Source organism: Colletotrichum orchidophilum (assembly GCF_001831195.1).
Source record: "Colletotrichum orchidophilum strain IMI 309357 chromosome Unknown Scaffold_89.1, whole genome shotgun sequence".
In the NCBI taxonomy this organism is placed as follows: domain Eukaryota; kingdom Fungi; phylum Ascomycota; class Sordariomycetes; order Glomerellales; family Glomerellaceae; genus Colletotrichum; species Colletotrichum orchidophilum.
Window position 1 is genome coordinate 7,034 of NW_019173045.1, and position 21,309 is coordinate 28,342.

Sequence of the window (21,309 nt, forward strand, 5' to 3'; positions counted from 1 at the left end):
AGGATAGTTTGTGTGGGAGAAGCCCGTCAAAAGACAAGGGGGTCAAGACTATGTTGAATTGTCTATTAAAGCATCGCAGAGGCGTTGGGAAAGGAATAATGGCTTCCTTTTAAATCTTTGCACACTAGGCCCCTGGGCCAATTCCATGTGTGCCGAATTAGCCCTTATAATGAAAATTTATGCTGTTTGTTTGTCAAACTTCCGAGAGCTCCGCCACATCCACAGTGACGAGATGTCCAGTTTTTAAGCTCCCTCGACATGTCGCTTGTTCGTATCCGGTGGATCTGGGGAGGGAGGACCGGCCGCCTGATTCGATTGTCCTCAAGAGATCAACTGTCTGTACAACGTGTACCGCATGTACATCGACAATGAGACGTATGTCAACCGATCATTGCTCACCTACCTAACTTGAACTGACCATACCACCAGAGAATTGATTTTGCGGCCATTCAGGGCATTGTTCACTGACCCTGCAGGACGTTTGGAACTGGCTGACCCCTGGAAAGGCTGTAAACCCGCTGCCCGGCTTCATTTGACAAGCCGAGACATCCGTGCGGCACAGGTCTGTTTGCCTGCAGGAGAGGGGGGGTTAATGGTTGGGCGGTGGCCGACGGGGCCGGAATCCTGTCCTTGAGTGAATGGATTTGGCCTTTTTTTTTTTTAATTGTCGATGAGAGAGCAAACAGAATTTCGAGGGTTGCCTCTTGCCTCTTGGCAGTTACGGATGGTATGCCATCGATCCTTTTAGCTTCTTTGGAAGGACGAGAGCACATATTCGCCAAGAGGGCCGTGAACTCTATATCGTCTGAAAAGCTGGGGTCATTCCATTGCCGGTGACACGTTGCTTTCCCGAGCCATAGGTTTTCAGCCTAGTGAACCGGACAGCCGGTTTCCTGACTTTGGTTTCGGTTTTGAGTTCAACTCACACCCATCCCAACTTCCCGCGACACTCGATGCTCGCGAGTCGTCGGCCCAAGGAGACGGCGCGCGAGGCATTGTCGGCCGACCAAGTCCAGACAAGGCAAGGTAGTCATAGGCAGCCGCATTTTTATAGGCAACAGCATTTGTGGAAGCAAAGTCAGCCTTGGAAAGAGACGTCATTCATCTTTTTGACACTTGTCGTTGCTCTTTGCTTTTGTCTGAATGTGGCCGTGATCTGTGGGGGGTACGCTGCCAAGCGGAGGATGCCTCGAAGTTGCGTCGGGCCGCACGGGTCATTTGCGAATAATCCATATTAGTAAGGCCATTTTGGTTCACTACGCGGAGAAAAGGTAGGCTACTCCATTCGAAGAATTGCTACCTAGATCTGTTTTGAGGGCATGATACCCCGAACCACAGCGCGTGTCCGACGACCTCACGATTCGCCGTCTGTCATTGAAGTGGTTGGCGCGGCGGCCTATCCCATAAACGATATACGCCACGTATATACATACATATTAAAATGCGCAGCTGCATATAGAGATGTGTTTCGAACGCAATGCAGCTTGCCCGTCGAATGATGACACGGGAATTGGCTAGGGAAAGGTCCCAAATTAGATTTGAGAAGCTTCGTGTGGTATGAAATGCCACATATCCATCTCTTCATTGAAATCATGCAACTCAATCCCTTGCAAGCATCCCAGGCCAGGAGGGGAGGACTTTGAAGAAATAAAATAGATGCTACAAGATTATGAATGCGTCGAGACACCAAGCTATTGAAGTGAAAGTTGAGAAGGGTTGCCTCGGTACTGGCCTTGGTTGTCGATGATGCATAGCAAGCTTCAATAGCCATCGTGCCAAGAGGCCTAAATGATGAGGATTTACAATCGCTAACCTTGACCACCTGGTGTAAGATAATTTTGGCAAAGCAGATTACCTAGTAGATCGTGAAAAATGCGGTCCGAGGTAAAAGCTCAAGTCTCTCCAAACTGCTGCTGATTTGGAGCAAGGTTCGACTCATCTCCAATGTCCAAATTGATACGCAGAGCAAATGCCGCGGTGGAGTTGGTGCAATCAATCCAGGATCCGGCCAGGTTGCCCTTGTGAAACGACTTACTTTTACATATGATATTACCAATCTGTTCACAGGTGACGACCACTGACGAGGAGTCGTCTTGGTTTCTAGAGCATGCTACGCAGGGTTCCGATATCATCATTGGTCTGTGTGCAATTTCGATCTCGAATGATTACTCATCCAAAGCGCATTACCAGATTATGAGTTCTTGAAGCCGGCAGGTTTTCCCCGATCATTAATCAAATAATGCCTATTTACGAACAAGAATCAGCATCACACCTGTCGTCTGCGCATACTTTGGCTTCCGGGTAGAGTGTGGCATGGTGGCCATGACACAATAACAACGGGAGCATTATGTCAGTCTCGCCGAATCACCTCGGGTGCCTGTGTCACGAAGTCTGTGAGCTGAAAGGCCAACGGCTTCATTACGCAACCACAACAACTTCATCATGCTACGAATTTGTCTTCAGGCCGACTGCATTGCAAAGTTGGCTTGCTAAGCAGTCTGTCCCCCACCATGTCAGAGGTCATTGGGGCCGGTGAGGGAGAGAAGTGGCGCGCAAGCCATAGGCCACGTCATTCTAGACGAGTGTATATAAGGTGCCATGAGTACCTTGGTCGTTGAATCAACACAGATTGTTAACGGACACGATTATCCACACTGAACCATGGCAGAACTGAAAGAAATTCTCATCATCGGGGGTACTGGTGCCCAAGGAAGACCAGTCGTTAAAGGTAAAGTAACGCCATCATCACCCTCGACCAAGTGGGATATACGATTCCTCTGACGTACCGCGTAGCTCTCGTCGAAACCAACCGGTATCGCGTCAGGGTCCTCACCCGTAATGTTGAGAATTCACGCGCAAAAGAACTCGCCGCCCTCCCGAATGTCACCCTCGTCCAAGGGAAGCAAGACAGCCAGCAGGATCTCCACCGCGCGTTCCAGGGCGTCTACGGCGCTTGGGTCAACACGGACGGCTTCACCCTGGGCCAGAAGAATGAGCTGTTCTATGGTATCCGCGCCTACGAGATCGCCAGGCATGAAGGTGTTCAGCACTACGTCTGGGCCAGCACTGACTATGCGTTGAAGAAGTCGGGGTGTAAGCAAGAAAACCATTACTTCTCGTTATCTTCCACGCTGTCAGGTACTGTTGCTAACAAGGTTGAGCAGGGAACGAGAGCTACCATTGGGGTCACAACGATTCCAAAGGGAGAATCACAGACTTCATCTTGGCGCAAGGCCAGGAGGGCATGAAGAGCTCCGTCCTCACGACCGGTCCCTATATGAACATGCTGATGGATGGGATGTTTCCGCCGAAAGAACAGGCAGATGGTTCCTTCCTTTGGGCAAACCCTGCTAGTGCGTCCCCCACCCAAAGTCGTATCATTGCCACATCTTTGGCACGCTCCTAACCATAGAACAGAAGACGGCAAGATCCCACTCATCGCTTTGGAAGACGTCGGCATCTACAGTCTTTGGCTGTTTGAAAACCTCGCCGAGTCCGCGGGTCTTAACCTGGAAGTGACGACAGACGAAGTCAGCTTCGCTGACATTGCGAGGATCTTCACAGAGGTGACGGGTAACAAGGGCGTACACAAGCACGTGCCGTTCGAGGAATACGCGCCACTCGCAGAGCCGTACCCGGGTGCCTATGTCAACTACAGTGTGGGGCCCGAGGTCGTCCGGGACGAGTCGGACATGACCTGGAGGCAGAACTTTGGGGCGTGGTGGCGGTTTTGGGGTGAGGGGATCGTCAATCGGAGGGATTTGGAGCTGCTGGACCGTATTCATCCCGGCCGGATTCGGAGTCTGGCGGAATGGATACGGAAGACTGGGTACGACGGGAAGCCTAGACCGGTCCTCAAAGGTGTCGAGGACTGGAAGAGTAAGCAGGGATCCAAGTTGGGTTGACGCTCGAAAGAGATCAAGCTTGGACTGAGTGATGTTCGACATCATCGGACAGCTTCACAATGTTTGATTTCGTAGTCGTGCGAACTGTTCCGGATACTATGTTGGTACAAGTCATCTAATTTCTTTGCAAAATTGTTCTTATGTTCTTTGACGGTTTGGAGATCAGACAAGCCGAAAGAAGTCATTATTTGCTGTTACGTTGCCATTTCTTGTTCTGGTCTAAAGTCAATGTTTCTGATAGCACAACGGTATTTTCCTTCAAACATCAAGTTGTGCAAAGCTTTTGAAGGTGGACTTTGAGTTGAATTTAATTCATATACCACCAAGCTGTGGATCATCACCAGAAGCTCCTATAGGAACCCGACACGGTAAAGTCACATCAACTGCAAGAAACGATGACCTCTCCACCCTACTCAGAGCCTCCTAGCTCGTCGGAAACCGGCACCTCCGATGAGGAGACAGCCTTGAACGAGCCACAGGACTACTTGCGCATCCCAGGCCTCATCTTCGACGAAGTCCCAGCCCTTATCCCACCTCAACACTCTGCGGCGCTCTGCTATCTTCAACCCAAAGACTACAACCTCGGTTTGTCATGGGATGAGTACTATAAACTATTGGAACCCTTTGACCATGTAGCCCAAAAGTTGGTCGATATTTTTGATTACTCCATCCAAGAGCTCAACGCAGGCATCGAGCCCACCGTCATGAGATGCACCGCCAACGAGAAGGGTTCATCCTCCGAGTCAGACTCTTCCTTTTGGGACGAGTTCTTTGAGCGAGTGCTCAACAGTCTTGGACAAGACGCTGAAAGATTCGGAATGACTTCTCTAGACGTCATGTGGCTTGTTTACTTATACACCAGTGCTTGGAGAAATACTTGTCGGTCGTGGAGGATCAAGTGGGCGAGGTACTGGCGCAGGGCGAATATTCATCATTTGCATGATCTATTGGCGGAGTGGAGTGAGATGTTGAAGCTCAGACGGTTGACTTGGACGGTCGTATTTGGTAAACTGTTCGGAGTTGGGCAGTAACCGTTGTGTGTCAGCCGACGTGAGAGTGTCTAAATCATTATGCGGCGCGACGAGTATCGTAGAGCACTCATTTGATTACTATCGTGACATTATCCCAAATCAACATGGCCTCTTAATTAATTATCTCTTCTAGATCTCTGTTCGCAAACCTCCTGACAGAAGTCGGCAGGACCGAAGAGACTCTAACAGCATCAAGTGCTCGCCCGTGAACAAGACATCCACAAACCAACCCAAAAGATCTCCATCCTGAGAAAATCCGAGGCTGAGCAGCGTCTTAACCATCAGCTTTTGTGCGCCGAATGAGGATTAAATGGTGGCTTTCAAGATTCATGGTTAGACCCAGTTCAAGGTTCGCTTCCGCGCCCCCGGATATGATGACATGGAGAAGACTGATTGATTTGAATCGCGAATGGTGATTGGGCAAGGTATCAACGGCCTCGGACGAGGTAATTTCTGTTTGGAGTGATGTTATGCGTAGTGCGTGAGGAACGGCTTTCGTTGGAATTAGAGGAGGTGTGGTGTCTGTTGCTATGAGTTGGCTTGAAGGTGAGGAGAGGAGTAGGCCTGAGCTGTTTCGGCCTCGATATGGCCAACGAGTCTGAGTGTACAGAGTATGACACCCAGATGACACACAGCTTTTCAAACAATTGGCACTCCCTCAAGTGTTTTTCCAATTCACAATTTAAGACTACTCTCTGGGATCTTCGTGTCATTCATAACTCCGTACTGAGACCTTGGCACTGAATTCTTAAGCCTAAGTTGCGTATCGCGGCTTTCCTCGTACCACCTCTACCTCAGAATTATGCCTGGGCAAGGATCTCCGCACCGGGAAGAAGTCCGGGTGGCGACGCTTACAACCACTCATGATCTACGGCTCCATACCGGTAAGCTTGTTGATTCCCCGGCAACGAGATTACGGGAGGTCTCGGACTTGTTACCGAAAGAATGAATCTTCGGTCTTTTCGGTCGATGTGAAAGCGGGATCCGATCTTTATAGATTATCCAGCTTCCTCCTTCATTACGGCTTACAATACCGTGCAACAAACGCCCAAAATGCACTTTTACGGAATTGACTGGCTCAGCTAAGTAATGGCAAGTTGAGGGGTAGTCGGTGATACCAACGAAGTGTTCATTACTACTTAGACACAGTGCTGGTGACGTTCTGAGGACTAAACTCGATATTGATCACTCCCTTAGCTAGGGAAGAGATGCAAAGTTGTTCACACCATACTGGGGTTATTGACCCTTTGATACGGCCTTTTCATGCCAGTGATCGCCTCTCCGCGAACTCATAAAGTTCCGCCTCTGCGCCGGTTCCATTCTTGGCGTCCACATCCAGCTCTCCCAGGCGATTTGTTGCCAAGTCATCTCCAAAAAGCTCCGCAATCTCTTCCAAAGACTTCCCGGACTGTAGAAGGTCAGTGAAAAGAAATCGATCCAGTGGAGGATGCTACATACTGTCTCTGGTAGGAAGAACAAGTAGAAGACGGCGGCTGCCAGATTAGTTGCGATGAAGAGCGAATAGTACCTCCAGCTGACGGCTGCAATCGCTAGCGGGGTAACTTGTGAGAGCACGATCGCAGTCACCGACTTTGCAGCAACGGCAAATGCCAGACCCTTGGTTCTCAAGAAGAATGGGAACAGCTCCGAGGGCACCACCCAGATCATGGCGTTGAAGAATACGGCGTAGCACATGGAGTAGATAAAGATGGCGCTGATGGCGGCCCGCGCTCCCGCCGCGTTGTCATTGTCGTTGGTGCCATAGACTGCACTGAGAGCCATGCACAATGCAATCATGGCACTCAAAACCAAAGAACCGCTCCATAGCGTGCGGGTCCGTGGCCAGCGATCTGCGACGACGAAGAGATAGATGACCTGACCGAGAATGCCCATCATGCCGTAGGCGCCGCTGATGAGAAGAGCGGTTCTGCCAGTGAACCCAACGGTGGCGTAAAAGATGTTCTGGAAGTTCTGAATGACAGATGAGCCGCTGAGCTGGCCCATGGTGACGATGAACGCGGCGGTTAGTGTGCGGCGGACGTATTTCCGGGAAAACAGTGCGCGCAGCGCCGTCATCCAGTCCATGTTACCCTGGGACCGCTCCAAAAGAATTTGCTCACGGATCTGAATGAGCTCGCGGCCAACTAGATCGTCATTGTCTGCAGCCCCGTGTAAGCTCGCCAAAACGGTTCGAGCTTCCTCGTAGCGATCGCGGAGTATAAGCCAGCGAGGAGAGAAGGGTACGTAGAAGACCATGACAGAGAGGAGAAGTGGGATGGGGAGCTGCATTGCCAGCGGTATCTGCCATTGACTATCTCCCAAAGCAAAGGCACCCGCGTAGCCAACCTGAAGACAGTCAGTGTATGAACGAGTTTGAAGAACGGGTCATGGAACCACACCCAATTGGCAATGCCAAAACCAATGGCTATCATCATACCCTGAAGGCCGACGAGCAAACCGCGACGCGCTGGAGGTGCCACCTCCGCAAGATAGATAGGAACCACAGAGAGGAGTTGACCACAGCCGATGCCAGCTACAAGGCGGCCCGCGATCATCATGCCAACTTGCACGGCGGCACACTGGAGTGTAGACCCAATTATAGCTAGTAGAAATATCAGACACGCTTGCACTTTGCCATAGGCGGAGGAAACCGACTTAGGACCGAAGCGAGAAGAATTGTGTACTTTCGGCTCACCCTATCGGCAAGGTAGCCTACTGTCATCCCGCCGATGGCCTGGCCGGCATTGTAGACCGAGACGATGGCACCTATGGTCTAAAATCAGTTTCATGTTCGCAACCTATGGGCTCGGCTGGTATTGCATTGGACTTGCCTTGGTAGCTAGTGTTGACCATGGATGGTCCATACATCTTGAGCTTGAAACTGTCATGACCAAAGGTCGTAGCAATGATTCCTGCCTCCTTATTAGGATTACCTGATACAGCTGTTTCGAAGTAGGAAGCAAACCAGAGTCAAATCCATAGATGAAGCCACCCTGAGCTGCGACAAGAGCCACAGCAACGATGAGGAAGTTCATGCTGGAATTACAAAATCGCTGGCAGGAAGTATGTGTGGAGTAGAGACAAATCTGGGGAACTGTGGTCCCATCATGCAAGGCGAAATCTGGGGCATTATTGTCTATGTAAGATTTGCCATCTACCCTGCCAAATATTCGGTACAAAGGTAAGCCGATGAACTCGGCTTTCCGCTACAAAGATGTTGCCAAAACAGGAGACCAGACCGCCGAGGTCATGACGAGCTCACCTGATTACTGTAATTCCCCAGAGTTATTCCCTGAGGTCGCTCAAACGACCAGGGAACTAAGACATGCGGGGGCGCGGAGACTACGCATCAACATCAAAATCCTGCGTCGTAAATGTCTTGTGAGTGGTCAACGGCAGACTTGGCAGCTCCGAAACCGCTGCCGATGCCGATACGTATATTTGGACCCATGGGCTACGGCAGTTGATCGCGCGTCGGCCATCATGATCTCGTGCCAAACTGAACCCGAGTCGGTGCGTCTTTGCACCGGACTCTGTCTCGTATGCCGGAGATCGGGTTACAATAGTTTTATTGGATATAACCCACCTTCTAGAACCCAAACCTCCGAGAAACATGGGTTGACACATGCCGGTGCTAATCATACACGACACATCATGTCTTGCCCAACAATCACGAAGCCAGTCTTTGAACACCATCACAATGGCCTAGGTGTAGCGACCTCTAGCCCAAGAATATCGTGGCGGTTCAAAAGCAATGACAATACCATCGCTGGCTGGGTTCAGACTTCTTACGAAGTCGAGATTATGTTTGCCTCCGACGAAAAGCCCCAGAGCTTCAGGGAGGTCAGCGACCAATCTGTTCTCGTACCATGGCCAGCGAGGAATCTGGCTTCTCGTGAAGCTGCTACGATTCGAGTGCGGGTCTATGGGAGGAGTGTGACCAACGAATCCTATGCCTCAGAAGTGCCAAGCCCGTGGTCTGAGCAAGCAACCGTGGAAGCTGCCTTGTTGAAGAAGGAAGACTTTCGAGCCAACTTCATCACAGCCGCCAAGCAAATAGGCCCTCATGGCCCTTTGCGACCGATTCGATTCCGTAGAGAGTTCGACTTGCCTCAAGGGCTTGATCTCAGCTCATCTTCAGCCCGTTTGTACATCACATCGCTGGGCGTTTTCGAAGCCTGGGTCAACGGGAAGCCGGTAACAGACGAGTGCATGGCTCCGGGCTGGACCAGCTACAAGCACCGCCTAGTCTACAGAATTCTTGACGTGAAGGACCTTTTGATCATAGGGGAAAAGAATACAATATGTGTCGAGGTTGCGGAGGGGTGGTACGCTGGACGGCTCGGCTTCAAAGGCGGAATTCGATTTCGGTACGGCGACACTATCGGACTTTTTGCTCAACTGGAAGTTAGAGGACGAAATGATGCGCCCTGGAGCCTTCTTTCAGATAACTCTTGGTCTTGTGCTCCGAGTGCGCTCACCAAAAGCGAGATATATGACGGCGAGGTGTACGATATGCGGGAAGAGAAGGGAAATTGGAAGTCCACCGAAGCGACTGAGGATACTTCGGAAACGAAGATTCTGCCCTGGCCCAAAGCAACGCTGGTAGCACCGGACGCGCCACCAGTTAGGGTGGTTGAGACGAAAACATGTATCCAAGTCTTCCAGAGCAAGAGTGGGAAAACAATACTCGACTTTGGCCAAAATCTTGTTGGAAAGCTTTCCGTCAAATTTATTCACCTCCAGAAGGGACAAGTAGTCACTTTCCGCCATGCCGAAGTGATGGAGAACGACGAGCTCGGCACCAGGCCCTTGAGAGATGCCAAGTGCTGCGATACTATCATTGGATCCGGGGACCCTCTCCATGATTGGTCTCCCAAGTTCACTTTCCATGGCTTCAGATTTGTGCAAGTCGATGGATGGCCAGGCAGCGGTCCGTCCGCAGACGACATCAAAGCTCTGGTGATGCACACAGATATGAGGCGCAGGGGCTTCTTTGAGTGTTCAAACCCCTATGTCAACCAACTTCACAAGAACGTGGTCTGGTCTATGCGGGGCAACTTTCTCTCCATTCCAACAGACTGCCCTCAACGCGACGAAAGGCTCGGGTGGACCGGAGATTTGCAGGTGTTCTGTCCGACAGCAACGTTCCTATACGACACGTTGGGCATACTGGGAAACTGGCTTGAGGATGTGGCGGCCGAACAACTGGAAGAGGGGAAAGGAGGCATCCCGCCCTTGGTTGTTCCTCTGGCCATCTCACCCAACTGGCCTCACATTGCCCAGGCTGTCTGGGACGACGTGACTGTCCTCGCCCCTGACGCGCTATACCAATATAGCTCTGACAAGGGGCTGCTTAAGAGGCAGTTTGTCAGCATGCAAACGTGGCTTGACAAAGGAGTAGACCGAGCTTCTGATGGTCTTTGGAACCCGGACAAGTGGCAGCTTGCCGACTGGCTTGATCCGAGCGCACCGCCCGATGATCCCGGAAACGGTCGGACTGACAGCATCCTTGTAGCGAATGCTTATTTGGTACACACGACGTTCGTCTTCTCGCGACTCTGTGCGGCGATCGGAAAGCCTGATCTGGCTGCCAAGTACGCTACTGATGGCGAAAGATTGAAACAGTTATTCCAGAGGCGTTACATTACGCCCGAGGGTAACCTCATGTCGACCTCTCAGACTGGGTTGTCCCTTGCCTTTCAGTTTGGTCTGTATCCGGACGACGCATTCCAACGCCAGACTGGCGCAAAGGCTCTCGAAAAGTTGGTACGGACTGCGCGTTTTCGTATCAGTACGGGCTTCGCGGGGACGCCAGTCATATCTCATGCGCTCACCAAAATCGGACGCCCGCAACTGGCATATCGCATGCTTCTCGAGACAACATGCCCTAGTTGGCTGTACCCTGTCGTGTCAAAGGGGGCAACAACGATATGGGAGCGATGGGACAGCATGCTGCCAGACGGACGAATCAACCCAGGGCAGATGACTAGCTTCAACCATTACGCCCTTGGCGCGGTGGCAGATTGGCTTCACGGTTCTGTGGGTGGTATCTCGCCCCAAGAGCCTGGTTGGAGGGTGATTCGCGTAAAACCTGTTCCAGGTGGCAATCTTACAAAAGCCACTGTCACTTTTGACGGTCCTTATGGAAAGGTGGCTTGCGAATGGGTGCTTGAGGGCATAAAATTCAAGATGAGGCTAGCTGTGCCGCCAAACTGCTCCGCAGTAGTGTTTTTACCTTCACGGTTGCCAAGATGCTTTGCCGCAGAGACGGACAAACAAAGTCCTGGAGTTTTGGTGCAGTCAGGGCTTCATGAGTTTGAGGATACCTTTGACCCGGGCGAGTGGCCGCCTCCACCGTTCGTAGCCGCGAACCAACCTCTGCCCCCTGATACGTTTGCGGGTTAGGCTGGATCTTACGGCACCCCGCAGTAGATAGTCATCATGAGGATGTTGCTATGTGTGTGCTTGTTCTTGTTCATTATTATTTGATAAGTCTCATTACTATTTTACTGTTCTCACTAAATCCCGTCGTTCTAAAAGCATTCTGAAGTGGATATCCAAAACAAACAGACATGAAAAGAACCAAACGGTATGCAGGGAGGACTTTTTATTTTGACAAAGTGAAAAATTAGTGATTTGCTATGCATCTAATCCAAAGCGAGGCGTCATTTGGACCTTCATGTAGCCTTCATGACCTTTCTTGGGGTATGTGTTCAAGTACCGAAAGCCATCCACCCTATCCATTCTTTCGTTCCACAATGAGATATTAAAGTTGTAAATTAGGAAAGCGACAGTTTTGCGCAAGACTTTGTGAGCAATACTGGTGAGGCACTCGTGTTAGCCAGAGCCTTTTCTCTAGATGGTAAGGAAAACCCACTGTTGCCCTAAACATGTTCGTGTGCCAGTACCAAACGACACGGAGTGACTCTTGGTTGTCTTCGAGTCTTGGTTGGAATTCAGCCACCTTTCGGGCTTGAACGTATTCGGGTCCGGGAACAGGGTAGCGTCGCGCTCGAGCAGGTATAGGGTAAAGCTCACGCTCGTCTGTGGAAAAGTCAGAAATTGTCAGAGCAAAGGCAATTGAGGTCCTCTCACCATCGGAGGTATGATTGCTCCTTGGTATTCTATCGGAGTATCGCTCTGTCGTGGTTGTCGATGCCAGCTGGGTGAGCTCAAACGGGATGATTCTCGGCATACAGCATCCTGGAAAAGGGTCAGTGCCAAGTTCTGTCTGGTGTGGATCAACATCGAGGGGCCAATTACCAGATATCGCAATTGAGTGGTTTTCGGGTCCCTCCAAATTCGGTGCCCATAGGTACCAATATCCAGAGTATCTAGTTCGGCTCGAATCTTCTTGATGCATTCCGGGTTTTGGATGAGGCGGTGTAGTACAAACGTCAGGTTGCTAAGAAGAGACTCATTACCAATGAAAATCGCCTGAGATGATTCATGCACGGTATGAGTCTCGTTTCCAATCTCGTTGAATACCCGTGCCAAGACACTCTGGTGACTATTCTCATCGTCCCAAGACTTAACCATGGGTCTGACGTGAGAGCTCATCAACTGAAGTGCTATTAGCAAACTCGACGTGGCATCCGGAGAGGGTCGAATTTAAAGCTCACGTTGTCAAGCCATCCTAGAGGCGACAAAGCCCGAAGAGCTGGAACGTAGTCGAACACGATCTTGATTGGTGGCATGCATCTCAGCACCGTGGCGAGGTCAATGGCACTAAAGGCTCGTGTCGCATCGTGAGTGGCTTGCAAGTCGTAGACCTTGAGAAATCCGTAGTTTTCTTCGGTAAGGTACGAGATCATGACGTCGTTGGTGTAAGCCCATAAGTAGTGTGTCAGGTTGACGGATCCCTTGTTCGAAATAGCATCTGCGAGGCGCGAATGAAGAGACTCGAGATGTTTATCCAAGGTCTTGGAGTACTCAGCCAACGTCTGACCAGAGAAGATTGGCCGCATGACTGCCGCCCTCTGCGCATGTTTTGTAGGGCTGGCCAATCCACCGAGGAGCTTGTCAAGAAGACCGTAGTAATTATTGCACTTCAAGAGGTCAGGGCGTCGGTGATGATCGAGGTTGAATTTGTTGTCGACAAAGTGGAGTTCGTTGGGCCCAATTCTGACGACAGGACCTGTCATGACACTCTCAATTTAATATTCAGTGCACAGGGCAGATGATCGGCGCAAAACATACCATATTGATCGTGGAGTGAGACGAGGTTCTCGAGCCAGTCATTCTTTAGCAGGACGTGATAAGCTTCGTAGAGTTTGGTGATACCAGCAACCCTCGGCCCGGGGAAACTGGCAAGGGGAGACAAGAACATCCGGTACGTGTACTTGACCACGAGATAAAAGAATATCAAGCAGAACACCTTCTTGAGAAGGTCGTCAAAGGCGCTAGACATTGTAAGTGCGGTAGACCAAGCCATTGTGAAGTGGATTTCCGGATGAGTTGTTTGCGATGCTGGTACTTGTCGCTTGGAACACAACTGTCCAATGCTCGGTAATACAGCTTTTATATATGTTCTTAGCCACTCTGTCATATTTTTGCTCCAAAGAGGAAGATTCTACCGTTTCCGCTGCCATGCTTACTCTGACAGTAGCAAGGGACAACATTGGGCATTTCTCGATCTGTCTTCGTCGGGCTAGACAGGCAAGTCTGGGCGCTGCCCATTGTTTGGTGGCTGCACCGACAAGTTTGTGCCATCTCACGACGACCGCCCAATTGGTTCCAGCCAGAATTTCGAAATGTGGAAGGCCAATCACCTTGTGCCGGTTCGTGTTCGATCTGGGCCGTGCCCCAGGGAGAACTGTTTCCATCGAGTATCGAGATCCAGCCATAAGCAAACATGTCGAAATATCGTTAGGTGTTTGCTGGAAGGAATTAGCCCCCGCAAACAACACGGATCGGGGAATCATACCACGACAATAGCATATGGCGGCTGCCCCGCGCTCATAGAGCAGCTCGGTTCACGCAAGCGAACGTCAAGTGGCTGCAGACCCGGATCACAGCCCCTTGGAACCACATGCCTGGGCGTCGACTCGGCCCGTGAGCAGGAATAATATGGAGACAACGGTCCGGATAGTGACAATTGCTGCTGGAAGTGGCTCGCAAGGGTCATCGCACCCTGTTCATTGCGGAGTTGACAGGTGGAGATTGTCAGCGAGGAGCTGGACTATTGAAGTTGGCTGACGAAAGACTTGGGTACAGGTTGGCGATGGCGCATGCTGAGCTAACATAAGAATTTTCTATCGCAGAGACGACAAAGCTAGGGCACTGGAAATACAAAGGAAGTAGGCAGCAGTTCCATCATCTTATTAACCGCTCGCCAGCAGCAACTAGAACGCTTCATGATGCGACGAACTAGGACCACCAGGTGAATGTGCATTCCGATCGAGTAAGCCGTTCATAGAACGCCAAGATCACCGTTGCCCGTTTAGGTCGTACCCAATCTCTAAACTAAGCCGCTTATACTTTGTGGATGGTAGCTTATCTTGGGATCTCTTTGCTATCGGTGCTCGCAAGTCGGGAGCTCGGCACGATAATCGAAAGAGCTGGGCTATCCACATGCCCCGTGCAATGCTGGGGCTGATCACTCGGGGTAGACAGCTCCATTTCCGGGTTGCGGTACCTAAGTTGTCTGGAACCTTGTCGCTTGTTGGATGCAATCTGTGAAAGTTGCAGCCAACAGGAACAAGAGGAACTAGACTTTCGGACTTTAAGACAAATTACACTCAAAGGATGTTTCTCGCTTGCTGAAATTTCTCCGGCGAATTTGCGCAGCGGGCCATTTTTAACGTTTTTGTTCCAGTGAACAAATCTACTAAACCTTCTTCCAAACTCTAATAGCATAGCCTTTTGTGCGGCTACACCAACTCATCAGATTAGCCAGTTGGAGACTCTGTCTCCTCTTTCGCGCAAACCCCGAAGTCATCGAACCAAGAACGGGGAAATCTGGACCAGGGTGATCAAAGGGGACATGCCAATCAGCAAGCAAGGACAGCCTTTCAATTCCGGATTTGGTAATGATGACGGACGGTTCCAAAGCACTGGTTGGGTCACAACATCCTGGGGCTCCACGTGCTATTCATGTGCAAGGTTCTTCTTTCCGATAGTAATGATTGCTCGAAACCAACGCAACCGACCAGCTGTGTATTAGTAAGGATGACCAGCTCTTGTATAAGGCAGTTTTGCTCATGTGACAGCAGAATAGATGGCGAGGGTAGACAGTCCTGTTCATTTCCTCATGCAGAGGTGGTCGATGATCAAATGGATGACGAGGAAGGAGATACTGCTCTGTTCTATTGAGTATCTCTCGAAACAGGTTCGTCCTGGAAGACTATTGACATTTTGGTCAAAACATTCCGGCCAGAATGTACATAAATCTCATGACAGCCTCTCCATCTGCCTCGTTTCATGGAACATATTTGCTGACGGACTCGAGAATTTCGCGCCTCAAGATTAAGGGGTCACGCGGCAGCTGGGCGGCGTTGATTCATAATTTTCTCAAATCTCACCATTGATTCTTGATTCTAAGGGTCAGAAACAGACTGGTCTTCGATAACTTCATCTTGAGTGTAATCCCAAGCCCCAGAGAGAAGTCCGTATTTGGGGGTTTCAAAGCTATCCTAATCATGAACTTGCGAGAATAACAAAAGCTTGAGTGGTCAAGATGTCAAGAGGCTTCGTTTGTTATTTTGAAAGTAATCTTCTGGTCATTTTGGGGTTGCCTCAACGTCAGTGATGTTATTACTTCCGTCGTCCAAAGTACAATTCCAAACTGTTCCTCTTCTAACAAGTCAGAAGTCCGGCAGTAGCTCAGAAAATGGACGTCAAGAAGCTTCTCACCCGTTGTTACAACTGACGGTAAAATGGTTCAAACAGCAACCCAGAGAACCCACGCGTGGCCTCCAACTTCTTCTTTGAGGCAACACTAGTGACGGTCATAAATATTTGACAGCACCATCCTTTGGCCTTCTCTTAATTTCGCATACAGTTCCTGTTGACACCCCAAGTTCTCAAGAACCACACGTAGCAATGAACACCATAGCAGTTTTAGACCCGGGAATTCACCTGCATCACGACTAACTAGACCAGCCATTAAATCCTACGGAGAACGAAGCCCGGAATTCCCTTAGCGAGTTTGAAACGCCAACTTCATTTCTTTTGACTAGGATTCCTTCCCTCTTTCACATTGCGTAAGGCGTGACTCAGGTCAACTAATACCGTGGCTTTTTTCTACCCCGCGATGTTGTGCAGTTTCACTCTACTTTTCAAGGTCTAGCGCTACCGCGAGGCTTCGTATGGGCCAAGAGGCGGCTAAGACGGCACTTGAATTGCTTATTTAGTCTTTCTCCGTGAATAGGTCTTGTCACACTTAGGCCAATTTACCTCAGGTTCTGACTCTTGTGTCAGTGATTGGTCCCGGTTTCTCAAGGGTAGTTGGCCTTCCGTCCGAAGAGGCGGGAGCTTGTTGGAGAAGGAAATGGCTCAATGAACTTCGGATGACACTAGGATCAAGTAGGCAAGCTTTGGCAGAAATCCAGACAGATGTGACATTGACATGGATTCTTGGTAGGGCCAACCCGGACAATAGGACTTTCTCATTGGTGGACCCGAAAGAATCGTTCCACTTGAAGCAGGTCGGCTTCAACTACGGACTTCGTCGAGAAGATACCTCCGTAGAGGCGGAGCTGTCTCCGTCGTAGAGAATTTCCACCGTGTATGACTCCAATACACTGAATGGCTTCCAAAGCGGGCGGAAACTACCACTCTCACAATCTATTCCGGATACCTAAAGGGAAAAAAAAAAACGACAAACAGCATCGCTCAATTTTGCAAACCACATGAACACGTGCAAGTTTTCCTCTGAGATGGTTTAGGCCGTTCTATAGTCCACCAACGCTATCATTTACAGTCTTCATCGCAATCTATATCACTCAAAAGAATCTCTCGATTCTCAAATCTTCAAGGCGGCCGTCACAGCAGCAATTATTGGCACTTTGGCCGTACTTGACACTTGGGACTGCTCCGTGTCCCTTGGCCCAGCTTCTACCATTATTCAAATCGTGAAAACCATCATCCCCGGCGCCGCACCTCTCACGCCAAATGGAATCTTGGCCTTTTGGTCGGGTAGAATTAACGGTACCAGTGATCTCGTCCAGACGACCCTCGAATCCTGGCTGGACAACTCTTGGTGTGGCGCCAAGGAGGGCCAGTGGTGCGTCTGCGCCTCACCTTTTAGATCCTTTGAAAAACTCATTGACGACGCTTCTGCTTTCTCGGGCACCCAGAAGGTCAAGATCGAGTACTAACTGCTGTTTGAAAACGACACCTGGCGCCAGACCGTCATTGACGCCGACGCCAGTGCAAAGCTTAGCTCGTTTGAGCACAAGTCTGGCCCCTTTATGAGAGGCTATGGCACTGGAACCAAGTGTAACGTCAACTACAGTCCTACTGTTCCTGCGCATAAGTAAATAGACACGGTCTTCGCCTTCGCTGGTCTCGGTACGGGTTTTGGGAAGAAAACTTTTCACAGCTCAGAAGGCCACGTACTTTGGTCTCTCGAAGAACGCCAAATTTTGGACCAACAAGGAGATTAATGCCCCTGCCATGATTCAATGCAGTCAGCTTTCCTCTGTTGTAAATCTTTCAAGAGGTTCATGGTTCACCGATGCAGTATTACTCATTCTTTCTTGTAAATATTGATGATGGAACCATGGGATGTAAAAGCACTTTTTTGTCAAAGACCCCGAGCCTCCTCGTATGGTAGCATGTTTTCATCTTGCCAGACTGTGGTGTTCATACCTGGAGTAATTAAGAAATAAAATGGCTACAGGATATACTCATTCTCTTGTTTTCTACAGCAGAGTGGTTTCAATAATCTAACGGCCATCTTCCTTTTCCCACGGTCCAAGTACCACTCAATAAGTGCGAAATAATTGAATTCTGGAATTAGAATCGAAATTCGACAACATTCAGGGCTGGCTTGAAATGAAAAGGACGATGGAAACCAGCAGAGCATCTCCTGTAGTCTTATTATGAAAGACATATTCTCAGCCTTCTCCCCCTCCCATCAATGAGCGAGGATGCAGCCAGGCTTGGGACAAGATGTGGTCAATCGAGTCAGGATAGCTACTTCTTTCAGAATAACGGACGGCGAGTCTCGGAGTCCAGATATCTATCCCGTACCCATCAACGGAAAACACCTGACTGAAAAGGCTTTAAGTGACGGCTCGTTAGGGCGGTGTTTGCAGCCTCCGTTGCGTACCAAACGGGTCCCAAACAAACCGAATAAGGGTATCCTTGGGCAACCTCTGCAGTCTACGAAAGGAAACTAATTCGCGCCTGCTTTCGAACAGACTTTCTCTTGATAGACATGTGACGAGCAGGTGCGATGAGTACTCGAAGGGAAACTTTTGAGCGCAGACAACGTTATGCAGACCACTTCACACGCACCAGATTCCATGGACATTGCTGGACGTGAAGACCCCAGTCACAGGTGCTACGCCATGAGAGGTTCAAAACGTCAAAGGAACAATCAATCGCTCGGAAAGATCCGAAAACATGTGAGGAAAAGAAACTTGGGAAAACACTACTACGTAAGCGGGCCCGCCCAGAAGTTTGCGGCGTTGGACGTTTTGAATGTCGATCCCCCTGCCAGATTCGAGGTTTTGCTTTTCCAGCAACATCAACCAATCCCCAGTTGACAACAACCTGTTTGGTTTCCTCCCGCGGAAGTTGGTCAGGCTCGGTATGCGCATCTCGCTAGGGAAGACAAGGCCTAGGTCATCCGACACCGGCAGAGGCCCTTTCCCCCTCTGCATGATCCCGCAGAATCCACAGCTCGGTTTAACCCCACCTGCGTCGGGAGGCGGCAATGATCTAATCTCGATTTGGATGGAAAGATTCTGGGTGACGAGATCCTCTCCGCAGCAATTAAGAGTTACTCTACTGTGATATAGGGGGATCGCAGCCCTCGCACAGATCACTGGAACGGCAGCTTCCCGTCGACCACCAGTGTATCATCTATCCACGCGCAATTTGGAACGTCCCTACCTATGGTTCATTGGAAGTTCGAGACACGATCCCTGGCATTTGCTGCGGCGAGCAAGCACAACCTCGCGGCAGCAGTTCCCGACTCAATGAATGGTTTCAAAAACATGCGGCGGAGGTGTGTTTCTGGGCGGGCCATCACCTACCATAGTATGGTAAGTAGGTAACAGGTTGGATCTACGGTCTACCAGCTGTTCCTGCGAGGAGGGTGCGAACAAGTGTCATGCAGATTTTGGCCCGGTTTCCTCTTTTACCATCGTCTTCCCCACGTGAGATTAGTGCGCCTGGGACGTTCCACAGCAGCATGTCCAAACTCCTCTGTGAGTCGTCCCGTACCAGTGTAAGCAGACTGCAATGTTCCCCACCAAGACATCAAATGGATTGCAGAAATGTGCTGATTGGGCAGTCAGCCCGGCCTGATAGGGAGAACAGCGTTTGAAGAGAGGCAGAAATCCGAGGTTTGAGGAAATGTACGATGGCAAGGGACCAACAGTCCGTCCGTAAGGCATGCAAGTCATGCACGTACATGCAGCCATACTTGCGAGCTCAAGAGCCTGCATGCTTAACAGCTCATATAATCTGCAGAGTGCAGAAACACGACCGGTGAGCTATACATGAACACCTCCATGAATGACGGGGTTCTGTCCAAGTACTCACCGATGGACTCGCGGTTCGTTTCTCAAGGAGTTTAGGACGAATTCCTGATTCGCGCAAATACAAACAAACTCTTTCCAGAACTCCGCCCTCATAGGCCGTCTCGGTGGCAACGGAACCTGATTCTCTTCAGCAAGGCGATCCCGTTATACGGCTTAGGTCCCGAAGCAACACAGCAAACCGCAAGATGAGAGTCATCTCGATTGTTTTCTTGTAGGCGAACTTTCACCTTCATTGGGTGATGTGTCACTTACCCCTCATCCGGGAGATGGATGCTCCTCCCGCGCTTCATACGCTTCAGCCGGGTTGATGGTGGTTTACTTACCTACACACCTACATGAATCCAGAACGACACGCATGTACATTCAACGACAGGCCCATCCAGCACTTCAGCTTCTCCGGGTCGGTCAACATCCGAGTTAGATTCTGCTAAGCCCTAGCCTCTTTACTCTCTCCAGATCCTACGCATCCTGCAACCTCTCCTGCACGCTCCCATTTGGACACATTCGCTCCAAGCTGGATGAAGATTCCTGGTCGACTGGACGTGGTCCGGGACCAGAACCATATTGCCGGTATGCAGCCTGCTGATAAAGGAACCGCTGGCTGCTATGTCAGCCCTGTAATGGCACCGGGGAAGGGAGGGCTGTGAACCGGCGCCTCTGAAGTCTCTGACAAGAGTCGAGCTGGTGATGTCGATTCAGTAATCTCCCACGCGGACATTTTGCTGCGCCGTCCTTTCTTCACATCATTGTCACGTTTTTGGCCGTGCTTCTTCTGACTGCCTAGGTAGCCTCCTTCTGCTTTGGTTTCGCAAGAATCTTGCTGGAAAAAGCATCAATGGTGACATGGCAAGCCAAGTACCCTTCCGTGTCCCCCACTCCACGCAGACAGTTGTCTAGATCTCGGCATGTGCGATTTTTCGAAGCATAATACCTAAGGTAGGAAAATTCATACAACATATGTATCTATGTTGTGCATCTCTTCGTAGCCCAGATCGAACCAGATCCCGCTGTTGACCTACACCTGGACCTCCGGCTGTCGAACATGAACACAGATGTTGAGGAGGGGACGCCAAGAGTCTTCCTGCATGAGCCCGGTTTCCTCCCGGAACAGGGCCCATGGAGGCGGGATCAGGAGCCAGCATCGAATGGCAAAGATCCTGGTCAGCTAGCCGCATATGACAGATGACAGGCCGTTGCAATGGTCAAACGCCTACCGCCGAGCGCCACCTTGGCCGGCACTGGTTGCGGGATCTTCCTCTGGATGCTGAATCCAATGAACCCCCCTTGTCTCAGTAAACACTGGTCGAGATGGATCTGGACAGACCTGGGCTCGTGGCTTTGCACGGCGTCAATCCAACAAGGGGACCAGCCAGGGTTATGGTGTTGGTGCAAAGTTGGCACCCGTCCATTGCAGTCCCAAATCGTTGACAACGAAGTGGGCCTACGGCGTGATGATGCGCGATCCAGCCCTAGAGGTATACTCAAGCTGTCCATCTGCAGATTAGTACACTTGCTGTCCTGATCCCTGAGACCACGCATAAATACAACCGTACAGCCTTCCACGCGTCGAATATGTATCCCGGCTGTAGGCACCGCCCGAGGAGTAGAATGATACCCTGCAGTTTGGTGGGGGACACTTGAAGGAGGCTGGAA

The 21,309-nt window shown here is 50.4% G+C and overlaps 5 protein-coding genes across 5 annotated transcripts; 3 read left to right on the forward strand and 2 right to left on the reverse strand.

Annotated features, from left to right (window-relative positions):
* Nucleotides 1-2,661: 2,661 nt before the first annotated feature.
* CORC01_09643 (NmrA family protein) lies at nt 2,662-5,239 on the forward strand (the record flags this gene model as incomplete). The annotated part of the gene is made up of 6 exons (XM_022621272.1): nt 2,662-2,728; nt 2,794-3,093; nt 3,165-3,353; nt 3,418-3,879; nt 4,323-4,694; nt 5,151-5,239. The coding sequence occupies 6 exons, from the start codon at nt 2,662-2,664 to the stop codon at nt 5,237-5,239; spliced, it is 1,479 nt and encodes a 492-aa protein (XP_022472148.1).
* A 958-nt stretch (nt 5,240-6,197) lies between these two features.
* Nucleotides 6,198-7,971, reverse strand: CORC01_09644 (uncharacterized protein; the record flags this gene model as incomplete). Its single annotated transcript, XM_022621273.1, has 6 exons — nt 6,198-6,344; nt 6,395-7,282; nt 7,336-7,538; nt 7,592-7,702; nt 7,735-7,848; nt 7,902-7,971. The coding sequence occupies 6 exons, from the start codon at nt 7,969-7,971 to the stop codon at nt 6,198-6,200; spliced, it is 1,533 nt and encodes a 510-aa protein (XP_022472149.1).
* Nucleotides 7,972-8,590: 619 nt separating this feature from the next.
* On the forward strand, nt 8,591-11,344 carry CORC01_09645 (uncharacterized protein; the record flags this gene model as incomplete). Its single annotated transcript, XM_022621274.1, has 1 exon — nt 8,591-11,344. The coding sequence occupies one exon, from the start codon at nt 8,591-8,593 to the stop codon at nt 11,342-11,344; it is 2,754 nt and encodes a 917-aa protein (XP_022472150.1).
* A 450-nt stretch (nt 11,345-11,794) lies between these two features.
* On the reverse strand, nt 11,795-13,487 carry CORC01_09646 (cytochrome P450; the record flags this gene model as incomplete). Its single annotated transcript, XM_022621275.1, has 4 exons — nt 11,795-11,983; nt 12,035-12,502; nt 12,562-13,076; nt 13,139-13,487. The coding sequence occupies 4 exons, from the start codon at nt 13,485-13,487 to the stop codon at nt 11,795-11,797; spliced, it is 1,521 nt and encodes a 506-aa protein (XP_022472151.1).
* Nucleotides 13,488-16,791: 3,304 nt separating this feature from the next.
* CORC01_09647 (uncharacterized protein) lies at nt 16,792-17,259 on the forward strand (the record flags this gene model as incomplete). The annotated part of the gene is made up of 2 exons (XM_022621276.1): nt 16,792-16,821; nt 16,918-17,259. 2 exons carry the CDS (start codon nt 16,792-16,794, stop codon nt 17,257-17,259), a joined length of 372 nt encoding a protein of 123 aa, XP_022472152.1.
* Between the last annotated feature and the right edge of the window lie 4,050 nt (nt 17,260-21,309).